This window comes from Panthera tigris, chromosome B4 (genome assembly GCF_018350195.1).
Source record: "Panthera tigris isolate Pti1 chromosome B4, P.tigris_Pti1_mat1.1, whole genome shotgun sequence".
NCBI lineage: Eukaryota > Metazoa > Chordata > Mammalia > Carnivora > Felidae > Panthera > Panthera tigris.
Window position 1 is genome coordinate 81640711 of NC_056666.1, and position 21361 is coordinate 81662071.

The 21361-nt window shown below is 48.7% G+C and overlaps 2 protein-coding genes across 7 annotated transcripts; one reads left to right on the forward strand and one right to left on the reverse strand.

Annotated features, from left to right (window-relative positions):
• The first annotated feature begins 384 nt into the window (after window positions 1-384).
• Window positions 385-5019, forward strand: LOC102957783 (transmembrane protein 198-like). Of its 5 annotated transcripts, none has more exons than XM_015537267.2 (5): window positions 385-777; window positions 1784-2043; window positions 2637-3218; window positions 3633-3793; window positions 3914-5019. In XM_015537267.2, exons 2-5 carry the CDS (start codon window positions 1869-1871, stop codon window positions 4049-4051), a joined length of 1056 nt encoding a protein of 351 aa, XP_015392753.1. In that variant the 5' UTR covers window positions 385-777; window positions 1784-1868; the 3' UTR covers window positions 4052-5019. The 5 variants fall into 5 exon arrangements, with proteins under 5 accessions (XP_015392753.1, XP_015392754.1, XP_042848422.1 ...); XM_015537268.2 differs by having other exon boundaries at window positions 3636-3793; XM_042992488.1 differs by having other exon boundaries at window positions 1936-2043.
• A 211-nt stretch (window positions 5020-5230) lies between these two features.
• On the reverse strand, window positions 5231-13628 carry MMP19 (matrix metallopeptidase 19). Of its 2 annotated transcripts, none has more exons than XM_042992491.1 (9): window positions 13488-13628; window positions 10211-10296; window positions 9173-9303; window positions 8731-8946; window positions 8000-8245; window positions 7441-7566; window positions 6679-6843; window positions 6390-6517; window positions 5231-6210 (listed from the first exon to the last, which is right to left on the reverse strand). In XM_042992491.1, the coding sequence occupies exons 2-9, from the start codon at window positions 10222-10224 to the stop codon at window positions 5755-5757; spliced, it is 1482 nt and encodes a 493-aa protein (XP_042848425.1). In that variant the 5' UTR covers window positions 10225-10296; window positions 13488-13628; the 3' UTR covers window positions 5231-5754. The 2 variants fall into 2 exon arrangements, with proteins under 2 accessions (XP_042848425.1, XP_007081530.2); XM_007081468.3 differs by lacking the exon at window positions 13488-13628 and adding an exon at window positions 10611-10824.
• Between the last annotated feature and the right edge of the window lie 7733 nt (window positions 13629-21361).

Sequence of the window (21361 nt, forward strand, 5' to 3'; positions counted from 1 at the left end):
AAACACTGCACTCATCTGCATGCTGCTTTGCGTCTCATTTGCATACCGAGCTGCTCTCGGTCGACGTCGACACGCGCCCCCGCCCCCACGCAGACCAGGCTTGGGTCCCCTCTCTGTCGGTCCCCTCCTCTGCACACGCCTCTCTCGTTAGTCCCCTTCCAGACCCCGTCTTGCTCCGCAAGTTTTTCCGCCCATGAGCCCCTCGCCGGCGCCCCCAGTCCTGTAAAAGCCCCTTCCCCGGGTCCCCGTCTCGACCACCAGGTTCTCCAGAAGACAATACTCCAATTCTCTGGGAAGTGGAAGAAACCAAGCCGGGACTAGGGGGGCGCTGGGACCCCCGTTGGGGCTTTGAGAGCTTCTAATTGTCGAGTTATCGCCTAAGTATTCAGAGACGTTTTCTTCAACTTCGTGTGGTGCCCCCAAACCCTTCCCTGCTATGGTTGCGAGGGTCTCTGGTCCCATCTTAGATCAGTGGGCAAACTGGGTCCCCCCACACATAGGGAAAAGAGTTGGAGGGGCCCGCCCCGTGATGTCACCCCCACTCCCCCACCCTCACACACACACCCTGTCCCCTTCCTCCACCCCCTAGGCTGATTGCATTTAGCTCTCAGGGCTTGGGCTACGACTTGCAAGAGTTTAGGGGGGCAACGAACAGAGTGGCCCTGGGGGTGCCCACGCCCGACAGCCGCCCCGACGCCTAGGACCTCCGGGCAAGGATGCAGCAAGGGGGTTAGGGAAGCACTTCTACCCCCTCCTCTCCTGAGTCCTGGCAGGGTGGTGAGTAGTTAACACTCCTTCCCCAACCCTCTCCTTATTTAGGGTCCCTAGACTTCCAAGCGGATTGAGGTGAGGAGCCCCAGGGATTCCCCACGCCAACCCTCCAGCCTGTTAGGACCTTGATGTCCAAAAGAAGACAGATGAAAGTGCCTGCATCCACCCTACCCCACTCCCACAGTGCTCCCAAAACCAGCCCTTCCTTGGTGTTCTCCTTTCAGGAACTGAATTCAAACCCCACTGGCAACCCTGACACCCCTGGGGAAAGGGGAGCGGGTAGAAAAAGTCCCACCAGTGTCCTGAGGGGAGGAGCAAGAGGCTACCAGGATGTGAGATGTCTGCGGGCAAGGTGCCTGCTTAGTCCAAGAGGGACCATGGGAATTGGACTGTGGCCGGATACCCCTTCCCCCAACTTAACTCCATCTACCTATGAAGCCGAGGCTTCAGAACCTTGACAAAGTGCGGGAACTGTCTCTGATTCCTTGTCCCAAACTTTTTTGATATGCTTCTTTTTAAGTCTTCCTTCCCTGGGGTTGGAGCAGCTGTCCAGAGACCCCACTATGACTCATTCTCTCCTGTTTCTCCTCCTCCCCCCAGGATTAACCCCACCTTTCCCAGTCCGGTAGGGTCGTTTTGAGTTCCAGCTGCAGATTGGGCAAGCTTTGTTTTTAGCTCGAATAGGTGGCTGAACCTTCAGTTCCCAGTCCCACTAATGCCCCTGGGCCCCTCCTTCCACCCACTTAGGACTTCTGACTCTTCCCACCCTGGAAAGCTAGGGAACAAAGTCTCATTACCTTATAAGAGTTTAGTTTAAGTTTCACTTAGTGTCCTTGTTTCAGAGGTTAGTAAAGAGACAGCCAGCTCCCCTTGACCCACTCCTGTAGATTTTTTCAGTTACCCCAGCAAGTCCATGCTCCCTCTTGAAATGGGCCTTTCTTCGTAAGACATAGAGGTACAGAATCCTCAAGATTCATGGGCACCTAAGTTCCTGCCCCCTACCCCCTTGCAGGTTTCCCAACCCCCTCAAGACATTCATGGATGGATGAGAGAAGCTGACACTGACCTTCCCCTCTGTGATCACCTTTTCTTCGGCCATGGAGGAAGCCTTGCTGCCCCTGGCCATGACCTCTGACCCCAGGCCCTTTAATCAACAACTCCCAGAGCCTCCAGACCCAAGATGTGTCTTGGAACCCCAGGACAATCCTGAACTGGCACCCGCCCTGGTGTGTGCTCTTTGCTGCTGCTTTGGAATCATCTACTGCTGCTTCGGTGAGGGCAGGGCCAGGATTCTGGGGGGCAGCTGCCCAAGACTCTCATCCTCGAGGATGATGGGAACTTTCTTCTTTGCTCCTAGGCCACCTCTACTCCTCTATTAGGGGATGCCTACCTTCAGTGTAGCCCCTGCTGCTCTTGCCAGCTCTTCTTGTCCACCCCCCACACACACACACATCCATGCCCCCTGACTCTGACCCCTGGCAACTATCACTTGCTTCACCCTTCCCTCCTACCTCAAAACTCCGTTCCCACATTATCCTCCATGATTCTTCAACCCTTCCCCAATAACCTGAATCAGCCTGTGCTGATTCCTTCTGCCATCCCTGGAAGGACTAAACCTTTTTTCTATAGTTATTTCCCTCAACATGTCCATCTTTCCTCCTAATTTTTCCTCCCACCCCTCACAGGTTTTGAAGGGTCCCTGCCCTCCCTGAGATGATCCCTTTTTACCCCTTGCCTTTTGGTCCCTGGGTTGCTGCTCCTGTCTTCTGCTTCTCGTTAGCCACTCCTCTCCCTTGTAATTCATCAGAGTCATCCCTGTAGATGCCCCCTTTCTGTCTCTCAGTGCCTCCTGCCTCCCTTCCCAGGCTACCGCTGCTTCAAGGCAGTAATGTTTCTCTCGGGCCTGCTGTCAGGAGCTCTGGTGATCTTCCTGCTGTGCCACAAGGAGCGAGTGCTAGAGACACAGCTGAGCCTGGAGGTGAGCGCGGGCATTGCGCTGGGCATCGGACTCCTCTGTGGCCTGGTCACCATGTTGGTTCGCAGCGTTGGGCTCTTCCTGACTGGTCTCCTGCTAGGCCTAACCCTGGGTGCCGGGGCCCTGCTGGGCACAGAGCCCATCTACCAACCACCTTCAGCCTGGGTGCCAGCTGGGGGGCTGGTGGGGCTGGCACTGCTGGGAGCCCTGCTCACGCTTCGGTGGCCACGTCCATTCACAGTTCTGGGCACGGCCCTGCTGGGTGCTGCGGTGCTGGTGGCCTGTGCTGACTACTTCCTAGAGGGGCTGGCACTGGGCAGTCGGCTGGGCCAACGCTTGCAGGCACTTCCAGCCTTGCCTCCTCTCTGCTGGTATAGCTGGGTCTTGCTGGGCACCTGGCCAGCCCTGGGGGCCCTTGGGGCCCTGGCCCAGTGGAAGCTCATGGATGAGGAACATGGAGGCCACGCCAATGGTGAGTTAGTGCCATGGTACAGAAGCAGCTAACCTGTGCCCATGTCCCCAGTTCCCAGACTTGATGGGAGGGAAGAGGGGGGAAGTGTCTAAGGTGAATGGGGCAGGGCATCGGAAGAAAGTTAGAGTTGGAGGAACCAACGGTCTGGGTGAGAATGAGGAAAAATTGTCAGAGGGAATAAGGAGGAGTTAGTTACTGGGGACCATTACAGAAGGAAAGGAATATCTCAGGGAAGTCCAGGAGGAAAGTGTAGGAGGATTCCAAAGAAGAGTTTCTTTTAGAATAACCAGGGGAAAGATGAGGTTTGAGAGACCCAGAACAGGAAGAACAAGTGGGTTTCTGTCGAGGGTGAGTGTGTTTGGGGGTGGGATTTAGGGTCTAAAGAGGCCTGAGTCTGTATTGCCCCCTCCCAAGCAGTGGTCTTGAGCCACCAGCGAAGGCATCTTCAACTCCTTCGGATCCGCCAGCAAGAGGCCAAGTGGCACCGAACATCCCCTGGGGTGGGGCTCTGTGAGGGCAGTTACCGGCGCCAGCTCCCCCACAACGGCCGGAGCCCTGCTGATAGTCTGGCTCCTGTGAGTGAGGGGAGGGGCACACCTGGGGATGGGGCAGAGGGCACTCAGGGCTGGTCGGGGTGGGAGGGGGGCTCTGACCTAGGCCCTTCCTTCTGCCTTCTCTGCCCTGTGCCTCTCCAGAGTTATCTCCAGAGCCTTCGAGAGCGCCAACTGGGACCAGGCACCCGGGCCACAGCCCCGCACACCGTCCTGGACTTGGATTCTGACTGTGGTTCCACTGTACCCCTCACCACACCTTCTGGTTCCACCCATACCTGAGCCTAAACCTCCACTGAGGCTTCCACCCCAGCAAGAGCCTGGGAACACCCAAATGTGCAAGGCCTGAGCCCACAGGACACACACACAAACTTCCCCACCTCTCAGATTGGGGATAGAATCTGTACTCCAACCCAGACCAACCCTGTAGGGATATGTTTCAGGGACAGGTAAAGGAGAATCTCGTGGGGAGGGGAGAAGAATGGAAGTAGGAGAACCTACCTCTTCCAAAAATAGAGGTGCCCTGGTCCCTAAAGTAACTGACTTTCTAATTCCCTTTAAACCAAGGAGAGCCCTTACCCAAATAGCCTTTTATATACTTGCCTTGGTGTGCCTCACAATGGTAAAATAAGGAGTTTTGTTGTTTTAGGACCTATTGAAAATCAGGAAGCCCCCTAAAGCACTTGATAGCTTTTTGATGGGGAGAAGGACACAGAGGAACTCTAGGATCACCTAATCCCTAGGCCTCTCTCATTAAAAGGTAGTTGGCTTCCTGGTTAGCCTTTACTCCTGAGTCCCATAGGCTCAAGCCTCCTTCTCCTACCTCAGTTGGGAGTACTGTCCTCCATGGTGCTTCCTTTTCCCTCCTTAATGTAGGGAAGACGATGGGGCAATGTATGGAACAGCACCTGCCTCCCCCAAAAGCTGGCTATTTGCCCCAAGGAGAAAGCATTGGCCCACATGCCAGAGTCTTGCCCTTTTGCCCAAAGTAGCCTGGTCTTCAAGGCTGCACAGGAGACAAGTGCCTTCTCTGCTTCTCATTGTAGGTGATGCTAATCTCCTTAACTAGAACTTTGTCCCACCCACTAACCCATTCTAACTCTCCCTCCTCTGATTCTCCCGCTCAAAGTCTGTTTCCTGGTTCTCCAGACAGCATGAAGGAAGATATATTCCTCCCCTGGGCAACAAAGCTAGGATGGGTGGGAAGAAGAACATGGGAGCACGTGAATAAAATGGCATTGAACACTGAACCAGGGAGTCCAGCCTCTGCTGTTGCTGTTTTTTTCTTTTTCTTTTCTTTCTTTTTTTTCTTTTTTTTTTTTTTTTTTGCATCCCCAGTTAGCCAGACTGACAAGTCCTCTGTCCCCTAAAGGTCTGATATGATCTTATCAGATTGGACTATGGTACACACAGCTACACACACACACAGCCAGAGGAAGAACTGTTCAGTCCTCCCTAATGAACATGGAGTTAGCCTTTATTAAGCACAAATGTGCCAGACACTGTGCCATATACTTCACAAATAGTATTTCATTTAATGCAATAACCCTGCAGGATTGGTATCCACCTTATTTTGCAGATGGGGAATCTGAGGCTCAGTGAGGTTAGTTAACTTGTCCAAAGTCATCAGCAAGTAAATGTGATTCTCAAGTGTTCCAAAGCCCTTGCTCATTTTACTGGCCATGCTGTTTCCTTGCACTTTATCTAGGAAGAACCGGACCCAGGCATTTAGCTTCCCAGCTTTGCTGCCTGTAAGCCAGGGGCCTGAGTGGTGCCTTCCTTCTACCACTGTCTTCCAGAGAATAGATAACACAGCTGGAAGTGCTATCTAGGATGGAGGAAAAATGTCTAGAGGCTGACCCAGAGTTAGGGAGTCACTGCCCAGGAGGGAAAGAGCACAGAGGAGTGGTGGCTAGGAGTTAGAGGCCTGGGGTCTATGGCATGCCCCTGGTGCAGCCCTCCTGCCTAGTGAGCAGACATTTGCTTCACATCTTATCATCTGTGAGGGTGACATTACCAGGGAATGAAAGGGTGGTGGAGACTGTGGCTGAGGGGGTAATGTCCAAGGTTGGGTCTCTGGCTGAGGGGGCTGTGTTCAGGGTGGTATCTATGGCTGAGGAAGTGGTATCCAAGTTTGTTCCTATGGCTGAGTTGTCAGTCCCTGAAGGAGTGGTGTTCCCACCCAATGGAGTATTGTCTGAGGTCTGGGGACGACAGTGCATCCAATTGTGGGCGGTATCTCTGGGATAGCCTTTCTCTACTCGAAGCTGCTGGTTGAGGCGCCAGTACTGTTTACCCTTGAAGAAGTAGACATGGCCATCCCGCCAACCCATAGCAGCAGAGGGCTGGTCTGGCACTCCTGTAAACAATCCCTTGATTGGTTTAGGGTAGTGGCTGAAGTCAGTTCGGGCCAGCTCGTCCCACTGCCAGTACCCGGAGCCCTAGGTGTGGGGTGGGTAGGGAAGAGAAGAGGATGAGGAGAGAGCTTAAGGATCCCCAGAGGTCTAACCCCAACCCACCGCAGCTGCAGATGATCTCCCCTCAACAGCAAGTTGGCTTCTCAGTGTGAGGTAGCCCACCCCTCCTAAGAAGCTGTTTGCCCTTGCTTTGAACTGTTTACCTTAAAGAGGAACACCTTTTTATTGAAAGGCCAATAGAGAGCTGCATCCAGGTGGGGGTCTACCCTATTCAGCTTCTTGGGAAAGCCAGGAGACATCTTGAAATTAATATAGCGCCACACCTTGTCTCCTGAGTGCATGTAAGGAAAGAACAAGTCATCTCTGTCTTCAGGTGATAGCTTTCGGTCCTCCCATTCCACCCTTCAGGAACTTCTCATCTCTCCCTCCCTTTTATGGCTTCTTTAATGGTAGGCCCTCCTCAGGTAACACACTGTAAACTAGTCCCTTTACCCTTAAAGAAGTGAATCCATTGTGTTCGAGGAGAGTAGACAGCAGCATCTAGGTTTCCTGGGAGCCCCTCCCAAAGGGCAGACACTTGGAACAAGGGACCCAGCCCTGAATCTGTCACAGTCCACACGTAGTTCCCCTTGAAGGCATAAGTCTTCCCACGGGGCCCTGAGAGCAAAAGTGTGTCAAGTCAAAAAGAGATGGGTCAAATAAAGACTTGTGGATACCTCAGACAAGCTGATAATCTGCCTTCATCCCACAGGCTGGTCCCTCAGAAATTCACTCAACATTAATTCAAAGAGAAGATTAAAGGTAGAGAAGGAAGACTCCGGGTTCAGCCTCTTTGCTGTTCAGAGCAGCTTAGCTCTGAACAATAAAACAAAAGCCCTGCAGGTAGCTGTTCCCCTTTGGGGACCTCACCTTCCATTCCAATAGCTTCCAAGTTGTCCTTCCATGCATGTATAACACGCTCTCTAATAGACATTCCAGTAAATATAGTTTTCTCCATCTTGCTAGATTACCAGATGTGTTTTAGTGACCCTTATAGGGAGGCAACCGAGGTAAATGCCTCCCTAACCCACCTTTAATTTGGCTCTGAAGCCTCCCTCCCCATGCCACATGCCTCCTTCCATGGCCACTAACCTCTGCTGGGTATCTAACCCCTGTTGCTCATGCTGAGGTTCCATGTCATTCCCATTTGTCCAAGTCTCAAGTGAGTGGGCTGCTGCCACTGCCCACCTATAGCCTGAAAGGGAAGGGCCTCACCCAGCATCACGGCATCCAGTTCACCACTGCAGGGGTCTGGCATGGGACTGGGTTCTGTAGGCACGTGTGGTACAGTGGGGAGCTCCATCTCTTCTTCCTCATCCTCTGTCTCTGGGCTCTTCTTCCCTGCAAGGTAGCATGATGCTGTTCAAGGAGAGAACTCATAGCAACTGACCTCCCCCCACTCTTCTGTAAGTTTGGCTCAGAGGCCCTGTATAAAGGGGAAAAGGGAATCCTAGAGTGTTTCTCTTGATGGGAAGCAAGATCATATTGATATCAATTGATAGTGTTGACAGGCACCAGAAAGGGAGAAGGAAGTTTGCTGGAATATTCATTCTTCATCCCCAAGAAAGGGAAAGAGGGGAGAGAGGCCTGGAAGGAAGATCAGACATGGAAGTATCAGAAAAACAGCTCCTGAAAATGAAGATGCCTGAATAACTGGGTAGGAGGAAGAGAAGAAGACAAGTCATTTCCTGCCATGGAGGTTAGACCTGTCTCTATAAGCCTGAAGAGATGCTGGTCACACTGACCCTCATGATCACTGGGGGAAAAGACTAACCATATAGAGCCTGAATCCCTGCCACATCATCCGGGTGCAGCTTGAAGTGGGGCCGATAACCAGCATAGACAGGGGCCATGAGGGCCTGTGTATATCGGGAGTGCCCAAGCCCCAGGGCATGGCCCAGTTCGTGGGCTGCAATGATGCGCAGGTTCACTCCCCGGTAAGTCCTCTCCGTCCAGAGTTCATCTTCATCAAAGTGCACACTGCCCAGCTCTGGGATGTCAGCATGGGCCAGGACCCTCCCTGGACAAAGGCAAGGGTGAACAGGAATGAGGTCAGAGTCTTCTAGGCTAGAGCATCCCCTGCCTATTATAACCCCCAATTTCTCCATTCCCTTAAAATTCCATCTACTTTCAGTCTCCCGCATGCCTCTCTCTCTCTCACCTTTCAGATCCCCTGTCATCACCCACTTCTCTCTGGGATGCCCATCACTCTGTTTCTGTACCTCCCAACCACTCTCTTCTCTCTGGCCCAATCCTCTCTGAGATGTGCCTTGAGAAGGGGAACTTAGACCAAGGAATAAGACATAAGCTTCAAAGAGGAGGCTTGATAAGGCCCCAGGGAGGTGACCAACTGCTCCCCAAAGGAATATTAGAAGATAGTTAGAGAGTGTAGGGTGCAGTTGGACATAGGCGGCAGACTGAACATTAAGGTTCCAGAGTCACTAGCTCAAGGGGACAGAGATAATCTCGAGGCCTGTGATGTGGGAGCCAAGAGCTGGTACCTACCAGGCCCATCAAAGGAATTGGAGCAGTACCGGCTCTGGCGGCCATGGAAAGAGAGGCGGATGTCAGCCCAGCCAGCCTGCACCTCCCGGAAGGTCAGGGGAGCCACATTGCTCCAGTACTGGAAAGCTTGAAGCAGGGCTGCCCGGGCTGTGTGGGGTGGGAGGGTGGAAGGCAGGTTCAAGATGCGGAAGGTCAGGTGCTTCTTTCTCCAGCGGCCTGGTTATTAGACCAGAAAATAGGTTAGAAACACAGATCCCTTGCCAGCCCCAGAAAGATCCCCTGAGTCTGGGCATTCATTCAGCAAAGCTATGTCTCCAGGCAGGTGATGATCAGGTAATCACCAGGTGATCATCCATTCAACACTGAGCTGTCCCAATGTCACCTGTACTCCAGAGCCATGCCACCCCCTCCTTTCCCTCCCTTTCCCAGTCTCAGTCCTCACCCAGCAGGAGGTATTTAAGGGTCTTCTGGTTGAAGGGGTCCTCCAGGCCACAACGGGGCTGCCTCATGCGGGCCCTTGTGGCATCATCCAGCTGACCTGACACTGGCAGCTCAGATGCTTCCTGAAAAGCTCTGAGAAGAGGAAGAATGATGGGCCCAGCAGAGCAGGGGAATCTGGAATGACTGGAAGCTGGGGAAAGCTCTCTGGCCACCTGCTGCCCAAAGTGGTAGCAGAGAATGGCACAGAATCTCTGAAGCTGATGGGATCACTCCAGTATCCAGTCCTCATAACTAGGACTTTCTCTCCAGTTCTGCAGAAATAGTGATACTCCAGCTTCATCTCCTCATCTTCCGTCTCTTATTTGTGTTAGGTTTCCCTCAGGTGTAGCCCTCTTCCCCTACAATTTCTAACCTTCTCCTGAGGAAGTGTCCCGTCCCCCTGCTCTGGAGACTCTCCCACCTCTGATCCCACCTGAGGGCCTGTCCTCCCTCAGCCTTGTCCTCCTGGCTAGACAACCCCCCCCCCCAGCCCAGCCTGCTCTGGGGCAATTTCATCCCATAGGCATGTCAGGCATCGTGGTTTTTGAAGGGACTATAAACATAACCGAAAGCAGAAAGAAAAACTATCCGTTAGATCCAAAATATAAAAAGAAAACTTCAAAATATAAGTAAATGCTGACTTAAAAGTCTACAAAAAGCAACATCATGTCAACAACTCAACTCCAATTCAACCCAACTCATAGCTTTACATACAAATCATACTTCATGTGGGATGTCGCTAATAGTATATTGGATATGATGTGGAATGGAGCCCCCAAAGCGATGCTTAGGGCTTAGGAAGACCCAATGACTGCTCCTCATCTTTGATCCCCATCTCACTCCACACCTCACCACCCAAACTGTGGTGTGTCCTATTCCCTAGATCCCTGACATGGATTTGGGTCAGGCAGAAGTGGGCCTGGGGAGAGGAAGAGATGAGAAGAAGGAAAGATGACCTTGCAACCTCAACCTTTACAGCATGTGCCTTATGACCTCTCACCTCAGAGCCTCCATGATATCTTCTGGCTTGAAGTCATCAGGTCCTTCGAGAGGCTTCTGTAGGTATCCATACTGCAACAGGTAATCCTATGATGGGGGTCAGGGTAAGCAGAATAAAAAGGGAGTTAGTCTTAGGGTAAAGCTTCTCAGTGATCCAACAGATCCATAAGGATAGGGGAGGACAGACATGGAAGGATTAAAGGAGAGAGGCACCTTCAGGAAGGGGCTCAGGTAGAACAAAGGCAAGGAGTGGGAGATGGGCCAGAATAGATCATAAAGTAAAGGAAGGGAGAGGCACGTTGAAGTTCAGGATGGAGGCCTAGATGGGACTGTGGCGCAGTACCCCGATCCCTTCCTAGGCCTTGGTCCCTCTTTCCCCGGGAGGGGTGTGGAGAACTCACCACGGCTGCCTCCTTCCCTGAAGGCCCCAGGGTCCGGCCTGAGACTGTCATAAGGAGTAGGAAGCCCAGCCATAGCCACTGCCAGTTCATGGTCCCACTAGGCAGGAACTCCAGAGGCTGTCCTTGTCCTCTGCCCTGAGATTTCTGGGAGCCTGGGGAGTCGGGCTTGGTGGGGGGCTCTTGCCTCCAGTTCTTTCCACTCTCCAGTCTCTGGCCCTCTTTACAAAACTTAACGGGAGGGGAATTGGGGGGAGTGGCAGTGGGAGGTGACTAAGCCCAGAGGTATGTTGCAATTCTCCATTAACCCCTGCCCTGCCACAGAGCTTCCATCAAGAAGGGCCCCCAGCCCATTCCCACAGGGTCCTCTGCTGGAGATGGGAAGACTTTTCATACTGCCCTGCCCCAGGGGTGGGCATCCTGGCAGGATGAGAAGCAGAGTCTCTGCAGAGCTAGGGATGGGGACCATGGCTATCCCCTGGAGTTGGACATTCCTGTGCCCCAGGAACCCTGGGCAGCAAACCCCTCATCTTCAACCTTCATAGGTCCCTGTCTGCTCTAGGATAGGAAAAAAATAAAATAAAAGTGAAGAGGTAGGAAGCAGCTTAGGTGCTCAGGTTTCAGGTGGAGGAATCAGAGATGAGGTCTCAATTTCTTTGTACTCAAGACCAAATTAGGAATTTAAATGTTCTTGAAGCCTACTTGTGTCTGCTTTAACAAAAAGTCATTATTTCAAGCATTTCATGAGCCCATAATGTCAGGGTGGGGGTGGGGGTTAACAAGGGTACAAAGAAGTAAAAGGCCAGAGCTTGCCCACAGGAAGCTTGTGGAAGCTTGTGGCAAGGCTGACCCAAGTACCCGAAATGAGGGGAACCAGGATGCCAGGCAGGAGATGCCCCATCCTAAGGATCATGGGGCCGTGGGGAGGTTCACCAAGAAACCAGGCTTTGAAGCCTGGCTAAGAATTGGATGGAGTAAAACAGTACCAAGGGACACGGACAGTGCAGGCCTTGAGTAAAAGTGCAGAGCTGAGAAAAGCCACTGTGCTCACTGAGTGGTTTTCCAGGGTCTGGATTGCTTCATTCACCACTGACTCCCTAGTACCTACTTCAGGCCAGCTCAATGCTTCAGGTGGTGCTTAATGAATCTTTGTCAAATAACTGGGGTGGGAGAGTGGTTGGGAGCCAGAGTTTAGAGGGGGTCTTCAGTGCTATTTAAGGAAGAAGTGAAAAACTTACATTTTATTTATGAAAAAAAAAAGTTTATTTTTTATTTTTTATTTTTGAGAGACAGAGAACAGACGCTTATGTGAGAAGGACCAGGGGGCAGAGAGAGAAGGAGACAGAGAATCCAAAGCAGGCTCTATCAGGGCAAAGCCCAACATGGGGATCAAACCCACGAACCGTGAGATCATGACCTGAGTCAAAGATGGATGTTTAACTGACTGAGCCACCCAGGTCCTGAAAAACTTACATTTTAAAACACTTAATTTGTGTTGGGTGATTTAACTATTATCTCATTTAATTCTCACAACCCTCCTAGGACAGAGGAATTATTCTGGCCTTTTTTTTTTTTTTTTTTTTTTTTGGACATTTTTTGTAAAAGAAAATGGAGACCCAGAGAGGGAACTTGGCTAAGGACACGGAGCTCCCAGTTGATCTAGGCTATATTCAAATCCCTCTGCTGACTCCATAACCCATACTCTTTCCATGCACCACACTAATGACTTTCAGAGTTTTGTTCTTTAAATGTTTAGGGGAAACTTTAGGGGCTCCACTATTACTTATGCATCATACAATGTTGTGCAGGGAAGTAGGGGTAAGACTGGGAGAAAGGGTTACTGAACTCATGTTCTCAGTAGGATCCCAATTCTGAGCCCTTCCCCACACCCTAGGCTATAAGGCTGGCAGGCTACAGGGGGACACTTCACACTCCAGGGTTGAGGTGGGGGAGACGCCTGAGTCATATTGTTTCCTTTGATGACGCTGATCCCCCTGACCCATCCAACCCTCAACTGGGTAACAATCAGCTGACTAAGTCCCAAATGGCCAGTGACAGGCCAGGAAGAACAGAGAGCTTCTGACTGATGAGTGACAAAGGCCATGACTGAAGCCATCACCAAGGCTGATGTCCCCAGGAAATGACAGAGTTTAGGAACCAGCTCCCATTCAGCCCCCCACAGGGTTGTTTCTCAACCTTGCCCTTCTCTCCTGCTTTCCATCCTCCACCCCTCACTCCCTCTTTTTTTGAGAACAGGACATGGTCAAATTGAGTATTATAATTTCTTTCTGATTAAAGTCTTTGCTCTTTTTTTCTGAACAAAAGCTATCCTTTGCTTGTTGTCGTAAATTTGGAAAATACCAAAATAAGCAAGGAAGAACACGAAAACCACCACTAAATTCTACGCTTCTACCCAGAAGAGAGTCACTAGCAATATTTTGACTCATTTACTTGAAACTCTGTGGTTCAGCTCTAGCTCCGCCTGCCCAGACTCCGCCCCTGGAGACTGGGGCTGGGATGGAAGAAAAAGTGGTAAGAAATAGTAAAAATAATGGAGGAGGAACAGGAGCTGAGGGTGATGGGGAGAGAGGAGGACACAGGCAGGAGGATATGAAAGAAAGGAGATGAATGTGATAGCAGACTACTCTCTCCTCTCTCACATAAGTAAAAAACAAAAACGAAAACAAAGACAAAAACAAACAGAACAGGGCAGACGCTTAAGACTGTGTGACAGAATGTTAGTGAGATGATTATTATTATGAAAGGTAGGTGCTCACTCTGGCCTGCCTTGGAAGACCCCGGGGGAATGAAACCACATTCTAGATGCTAAGGAGCCAGGAGAGAATAGAGTAAACTAGTAAAAGCTGCCAAATAATTTACCTCGTTTAAATCTCAACAACCAGGCTGGTATTATCATCTTCTTACAGAAAAGGAAACCAAGTGTCTAGTAGGTTACTTCGGGTCACACAGCCAGGAAGCAGCAGAGGCTCAGGCTCAAGCTATGATGATGTGAGCAGCTTCCCAAGAGTTTCCACACGCACCCAAACAAAACCCCCCTACAGAGCCAGGAGCTGCAGGCAGGGCATCTGGTCAAGGACTGCATGACTAACTCTTCCCATAATGGCATGGTGACCACCCCTTCCGCCAGCCCCCACCCCCTGAGCCAGGCTGGCCAGCTCTTTTTGCCTCTGAATTTGTCATCTCTCACTGGGGGAGATATGGGGATGTGTGCAAAGGGTTAGGGCATGTGGTCTGCCTGCCCCCAAAAGAGAACAGGAGTCTGAGAGAAAGAACTCCCAAGTTCTTTGGCTTGCTTGCTCCCTTCCTGCAAACTAGTTTCCCTCTCTGCCCACAAATTGTGGTGGAAGAGTTTGTATAGAAATATTATTAATTAAAATATTTGAAACGGTAGCAGGAGGAAGTAGGTTAGATTCTGAGAGTATTTTCTAGTGATCAGGGGCCATGGGGCAAAAGTTTGCAGAAGTCTCTAAATCCAAGAGAAGCCAATGTGTAAACCACCACCCACCCTCTCCGACAGCTACCCTTATCCGAATGGGGTGGCTCCTAGGGCTGGGCATCCTGGTATAAGGGTAAGTCTGGGAACTGAAACTGGAAACTGGAGGTGAGAAAAACATAAGATATAACTCACGGGCACAGATACTGCTCTTGATTTAGAGAAATGTGGTGTTAGCCTCTGGCCTGTTTCCCCTGAGCCCAGAGGGAATCAGGAGAGAGGGAACTTTCCCTGGCTGAATGGGATTGAGTTTTCCAAGCTGTTACCCTGGAAACCTCTGTTTTTAAGAGGACCTCCCCCCACCCCCCAACACACACTCCTTTAATTAGTCATGAGTTCCTAGAAGCCAGATGGGAAGCAATGGGCTAGATCTTGCACAGCTGGAACTGGTTAGTGACAGGAGAAGTGGGAGGGGTTTGGAGATGGCTCATGGCCTGGGCCAGCTCATTCTGTTCCCAGGATGCTCCAGACTTCCTCAGAACCTACAAACATTCCCCTATCGTGGGCATTCCCACCCACCCATAGCTCTTCAAACATGCACCCACTGGGGCACTGGCCTGAACTGGCTCAGCTGAGAGGACATCAGACCCAAATCCTTAAGTTCTTTAGTTCCTGTGAGGGAGACCAAGATCTGCTCCTTGACCCCAATTCACAGAAGAAAGTATTATCCCACAGCACTCCCCTGGAGATTGCTGGAGGCTTCTGCTGGTTATACCATTACCCAGGACAGTGCCAAAAGGATGCATGAAGGGATCAATGCTAGCCTCCAGAATAAGGAGGGGAGTAGAGGAATAAAAAGCTTAAGTGGGAGCACCTGGCTAGTTCAATCAGTACAGCATACACTCTTTTTTTTTTTTTATGTTTATTTATCCTTGAGAGGGAGACAGAACAAGAGCAAGGGAGGGGTAGAGAGAGAGACAGAGACACAGAATCAGAAGCGGGTTCTAGGATCTGAGCTGTTAGCACAGAGCTCAACACGGAGCTTGAACTCATGAGCTGTGAGATCATGACCTGAGCCGAAGTCAGACACTTAACGGACTGAGCCACCCAGACATCCCTATAGAGCATACACTATTGATCCTGGGGTCCTGAATTCAAGCCCCACATTGGGTATAGAGTTTACTTTTCTTTTTAAGTTTATTTATTTATTTATTTTGAGAGAAAGAGCAACCATGAACAGGGAAGGGGTGGAGAGAGAGAGAATCACAAGCAGGGTCTGCACTGCTAGTGAGAACCCACAAACCGTGAGATCATGACCTGAGCCGAAATCAAGGTTCAGACACTTAACCAAATGAGCCGTCCAGGCACCCCTCAAGTTTACTTTTTCTTTTTGAAGTGACTAAATTAAAGGGGAAAAAAAAGCTTAAGTGTTCTTTCAGCATCTAGGATTATAACGAAATGATGATATCACAAAGGATTTTTGCTCCTTCTGGGAATGACTATTTTTTCCTTAATGAAAACCAAACTAATTTTTGTTTTTCGCAAGGGCAGTAGGATATGGGGGAACACTCTGGCCTCCTGTTCTCACTTTGTGATCCCAGGAAACAGATCTGTTGTAATGTTTGGGAACTGTCATGGGCGTGGAAAGTTCATGTTTGGCTCCCTTATGTATTGGCAAAAAGCTCTGATAGGGGTTTGGCAAAGGAAGGACTTCAGCACTGACTTCCCCCTTTGAAGAGGGTAGTAACTAGATGGGAGAAAGGAGACCCAGGGATAACCCAGTTCTGCATCCACCAGGCCAGCAACCGCAGAGAGGGCTGGGGGGGGAGGGCGGGGTAAGAAGGCTGTGCTTGATGGGCGAGGCACGTAGGCAGCAGGCTCTCCTTTGCAGCCCATGTTTTGTTCCTAACTTACTTAAGAAGGATAGTGGAGGGTTCACCAGTCTGGTTCTGTTTTTATTTCTTAGTGAATTCATTAATTGACACTGGAGGAAGTATGTCCTGCAGATAGTGAGGAAGAAAGTGCTAAAGGATTTTAAAGTGTCAAAGGGTCAAAGTTCCAGTTTAAGGGGCGCCTGGGTGGCTCAGTTGGTTAAGCGTCCGACTTCTGCTCAAGTCACAATCTCACGGTCCGTGGGTTCGAGCCCCGCGTCGGGCTCTGGGCTGATGATGGCCCAGAGCCTGGAGCCTGCTTCCGATTCTGTGTCTCCCTCTCTCTCTGACCCTCCCCCGTTCATGCTCTGTCTCTCTCTGTCTCAAAAATAAATAAACGTTAAAAAAAAAAATTAAAGTTCCAGTTTGAGCAGCAGGCAGCTTTGGCATAATGAGCACTACCCCTCAGCTGCGAAAGAAGTTTTCAAAATGAGAACTATAGGGGCGCCTAGGTGGCTCAGTTGGTTGAGTATCTGAGTCTTGATTTCAGCTCAGGTCATGATCTCACAGTTCATAGGTTCAAGCCCCGCGTTGAGCTCTGCACTGGCAATGTGGAGCCTGCTTGGGATTCTCCTTCTCCCTCTCTCTGTCCCTCCCCCACTTGTTCTCTCCCTCTCAAAATAAATAAAAACGAACTTTAAAAAAATGGGAAATAGAAAAAGATAATGGAAAAAGAAGACTGTGGATCCTAAAGAAGGCTGTATTCTCAGATTTTTTTTTTTATCCAGAAGCTATTCTTAATGATGTGTGCATTCGCCTGTTGCCCGTTTTTGTAACACTCCTTAGCGTGTCTTTGCGTGTGTGTGTGTGTGTTATTATAGGAGTGATGCTCCATGTTGTAAAAACTTGAGATGATACATAACTTCCTGCTTTCAAAAAGGAAGCCAGGGATGCATGGGTGGCTCAGTCAGTTGTCCAACTTTGACTCAGGTCATGATCTCATAGTTCATGGGTTCAAGCCACACACTATCAGCGTGGAGCCTGCTTGAGATTCTCTCTGTCCCTCTCTCTGCCCCTCCCTGGCTCATGCTCTCTCCCTCTCTCTCTCTCTCTCTGTCTCTCAAAATAAATAAACAAACAAACAAACAAACTTAACAAAACAAAACAAAAAGGAAGCCAGATATTAGTGGGATAGGAGCACACCGGGAGGAAAGATTTGGAGATATTTAGAAACAGAAGCTGGTGGGGTGCGTGGGTGGCCCAGTCAGTTGAGCGTCTGACATCGGCTCAGGTCATGATCTCAAAATCCATGAGTTCGAGCCCCATGTCAGGCTCTGTGCTGACAGCTTGGAGCCTGGAGCCTGCCTCAGATTCTGTGTCTCTGTCTCTCTCTGCCCCTCCCCTGCTCATGCTCTGTCTCTCTCTGTCTCAAAAATAAATAAAAACATTAAAAATTTAAAAAAAGAAAAGAAACAGGAGCTGGAACAGATATAAAAATATCTAGTTGATCACTGGCCACAAATTAAGGCTGGCCACTGACCAGAGTAGCCATGGTGATCAATAAAATCAGATGAAATTGATAAGCAAGCATGTTAACCCTCTGATATGAGGCCAATGGTGGTGGCCAGAGACAAAAGAGAGTGAAAAAGAAACAAGTAAAAGGGTGAGAACTCAAGGAGTCTAAGAATCCTAGCTTGGATTAAGGGCATTTATTTGAGGGCAAGTAGAAAGAGTTGTTTTTCTGACTAATCAAACTGTACCCTTGCAAATAAAAGAACTGACCATTGGCAAAAATTGTATTAATTTGTCATTCGCTGCTTCACTTACTGAATCTATTGGTGTTTCTTAAAATTTCTACCAAAATTCCCCAAGTAGATTATGAAAATACATGCTTAGAGGTTAAAGGTATATGTATGTAAATATGGTGGGAAATTTGTCCGTCTCACGATGATTACCTCTTCTCTGTCCCCCTTCCGCATGGTCAAATGGGTGACTGCAAGCAGCCATATTTATGTTATGTAAAACTCTGTCCTTCAGACCTGCTAAGTGAACCAGAGATAGACAACGGAGTCAAGCAGTTTTATTCCTCCCAATCCCCCAGGAGTTGGGTCTGAAAAAGAAATACATTTATCTCTTTATGTGACTGGATCTGAAACATGTAAAGCTCAGGCAGTAAGTTGTGGCTATTTTCCGCCTCTCAAGACAAAAACGAGAGGAAGCCTATTGCTAGGAAAGAAAACAAAAAACAGAAGGTTGGAGGCAAAAGGAGAGGAGAGATGGGAAGAACACACCTGGGCTCATGATAGCTTCTCTTCTGGTTCCACAAGAACAGATGCATCCTTGCTCTTGGTTCTTTGTAACACAGAGCTATGCTGAATAATGGCCCCCAAACATGTCCATGTCCTAATCCCCAGAACCTCTATATATGTTACCTTGCATGTCAAAAAGGGCTTTACAGGGGTGCCTGGGTAGCTCAGTTGGTTAAGCATCTGACTTAGTCTCAGGTCATGATCTCACAGTTTGTGAGTTCAAGCCCCGCATCGGGCTCTGTGCTGACAGCTCGGAGCCTGGAGCCTGCTTTGGATTCTGTGTCTTCCTCTCTCTCTCTCCCTCCCCACTTCACACACACACTCTCTCCTTCTCTCTCTCAAAAATAAAAATATTTTTTTTTAAAAAAAGGGCTTTACAGATGCGATTAAGGATCTTGCTGTGGGGATATTCACATGCCAAAAAATGAATCTAGACATACACTTTATACTCTTCACAAAAATTAACTCAAAATGGATTATAGACCTAAATGTAAACATAAAACTATAAAGTTGCTGGGAGAGGGGCGCCTGGGTGGCCCAATAGGTTAAGTGTCCACCTCTTGATTTTGGCCCAGGTAACGATCTCACGGTTTGTGGGTTCAAGCCCTTCATCAGGCTCCGTGCTGGTTGTGCAGAGCCTGCTTTGGATCCTCTCTCTCCCTCTCTGCCCCTCCCTGATTGTGCTCACTCACTCACGCTCTCTCTCTCAAAAAAAAAAAAAAAAACTTAAAAAAAACCGCTAGGAGAAAATGTAGATGACCTTGAGCATGAGCATGGCAAAGAATTTCAGAGACAATACCAAAGGCACGATCCATGAAAGAAACAATTAATAAGCTGGACTTCAGTAAAATTAGAAACTTCTGCTGTGAGAAAGACAATGTCAAGAGAATGAGAAGACATGCCACAGGTTGGAAGAAAATATTTGCAGAAGACACATCTGATAAAGGACTGGTATCCAAAATATACAAAGAACTCTTAATAATTCGTAATAAGAGGGCCGCCTAGAAGGATCAGGTTGTTGAGAATCTAACCTGAATTTGGCTTAGGACATGATCTCATGGTGGTGAGATTGAGTCCTGCATTGGGCTCCAAGCTGGGTGTGGAGCCTGCTTAAGATTCTCTCTCTCCCAGGGTGCCTGGGATGACTCAGTCAGTTAAGCATCTGACTCTTGATTTTGGCTCAGGCCATGATCTCATGGTTCCTGGGGTCAAGCCCCATGTCAGGCTCCATGCTGACAGCTCAGAGCCTGCTTGGGATTCTCTCTCTCCCTCTCTCTGCTCCTTCCCTGCTCATTCTCTCTCTCTCTCTCAAAAATAAATAAACTTAAAAAAAAAAAAAAGATTCTCTCCCTCTCCCTCTGTCACTCCCTCTCTTGGGCCCTCTCTCTGTCTCTCAGAAAAAAAAGGTTAAAACAAGCAGAATTTCATGAAATTTAACTTAAATAATTTAAAATTCAAAAATAGTAATAGGAAAATGAACCATCTGACTTTTTAAAATGGGCAAATGACCTGGACATCTTGTCAAAGAAGGCATACAGATAGCAAGTAAACATATGAAAACATCTTCAACATCCTATATCATTATGGAGCCGCAAATTACAAACAACAATGAGGTATCACTACACACCAGTTAGAATGGTCAAAATCTAAAACGCTGACAACACCAAATGCTGCCAAGGACGTGGAGCAATAAGAAATCTCATTCATCGCTGGTGGGAATTCAAAATGGTACAGCCACTTTGGAAGACAGTTTGGCAGTTTCTTACATAACTCAACATATTCTTACCATAAAATCCTGCAACCACCCTCCTTGGTATTTACTCAAATGAGCCAAAACTTGTGTCCACACAAAAACCTGCACGTGAATGCTTGTTTATAGCAGCTTCACGCATAGTTGCCTAAACTTAGGAGCAATTAACACATCCTTCAGTAAGTGAGTGGATAAATAAATTGTAGTGCATCCAGACTGTGGAATATTATTTTTTTTTCAAGTTTGTTTATTTTGAGAGAAAGAGCGTGTGCAAGTGGGGGAGAGGCAGAGGTGGGGGAAGAGAATCCCCAGCAGGCTCCTCGCTGTCTATGCAGAGCCCAACACAGGGCTAAATCACAGGGACCACAAGATCATGACCTGAGCTAAAACCAAGAGTTGGACACCTAACCCACTGAGCCACCCAGGTGCCCCTGGAATATTATTCTATGTTGAAAATAAAAAGAGCTATCAAACCATGAAAACACATGGAGGAACCATGTTAGCATATCGCTAACTGAAAGCCAATCAGGAAAGGTTACATATGACATTCTGGAAAGGCAAAACTACAGATACAGTAAAAATGTAATGTGGGATGTAAATAGTGGGGGAGGTTTTGCATGTGTGGGGACAGGGAGTATATGAGAACTCTCTGTACCTGATTAATCTTTCTGTGAACCTAAAACTGCTCTAAAAAATAAAGTTTATTAATTAAAAAAATTACTAGTGTATATATGGGAACAAAAATAAAACCTTTCCAAAGTTAGAAATAATATTACCCATTAATCAAAGAAACAACTTTTTTTTTTAATTTAGCCCATATAATAAATAGGGTATTTCAGGTCAGTGAGGAAAGAGTAGATTTTTCAATGAACAGAATTAAGGCAATTATTTGTCATTAAAAAAGAAAATCAAAGGGCGTCTGGGTGGCTCAGTCAGTTCAGCCTCTGACTCTTGATTTCAGCTCAGGTCATGATCCCAGGGTTGTGGGATGGAGCCCCGCTTCAAACTCTGTGCTAAGTGTGGAGCCTACTTAAGATTCTCTCTCTCTTTTCCTCTGCTCCTCTCCCCCATGTGCTCTCTCTCTAACATTAAAAAAAGCAGGGTGTCTGGGTGGCTCAGTCAAGCATCCGACTTTGGCTCAAGTCATCATCCCACTGCTCGTGGGTGGGTTCGAGCCCAGCATCAGGCTCTGTGCTGACAGCTCAGAGGCTGGGGACTACTTCTGATTCTGTGTCTCCTCTCTCTGCCCCTCCCCTGCTCACGCCTTGTCATTCTCTCTCTCTCTAAAATAAATAAACATTACAAAAAATAATAAGTTAAATTAAATTTAATTTAAAAAAAGAAAGAAAAAGCTAGATCTTATGTCATTA

Bases quoted from the DNA above. Each gene is read 5' to 3' on its own strand.
- LOC102957783 (XM_015537267.2), top strand. From the start codon at position 1,869: ATGGAGGAAGCCTTGCTGCCCCTGGCCATGACCTCTGACCCCAGGCCC. The intron at 3,219-3,632 runs GTGAGTTAGTGC...CCCCCTCCCAAG, and splicing joins ACATGGAGGCCACGCCAATG to CAGTGGTCTTGAGCCACCAG. The intron at 3,794-3,913 runs GTGAGTGAGGGG...GTGCCTCTCCAG, and splicing joins CTGCTGATAGTCTGGCTCCT to AGTTATCTCCAGAGCCTTCG.
- MMP19 (XM_007081468.3), bottom strand. From the start codon at position 10,700: ATGAACTGGCAGTGGCTATGGCTGGGCTTCCTACTCCTTATGACAGTC. The intron at 7,567-7,999 runs GTTAGTCTTTTC...GCTACCTTGCAG, and splicing joins AGGGATTCAGGCTCTATATG to GGAAGAAGAGCCCAGAGACA. The intron at 6,844-7,440 runs GTGAGGCCCTTC...TTTTGCTCTCAG, and splicing joins ACTGGATGCCGTGATGCTGG to GGCCCCGTGGGAAGACTTAT.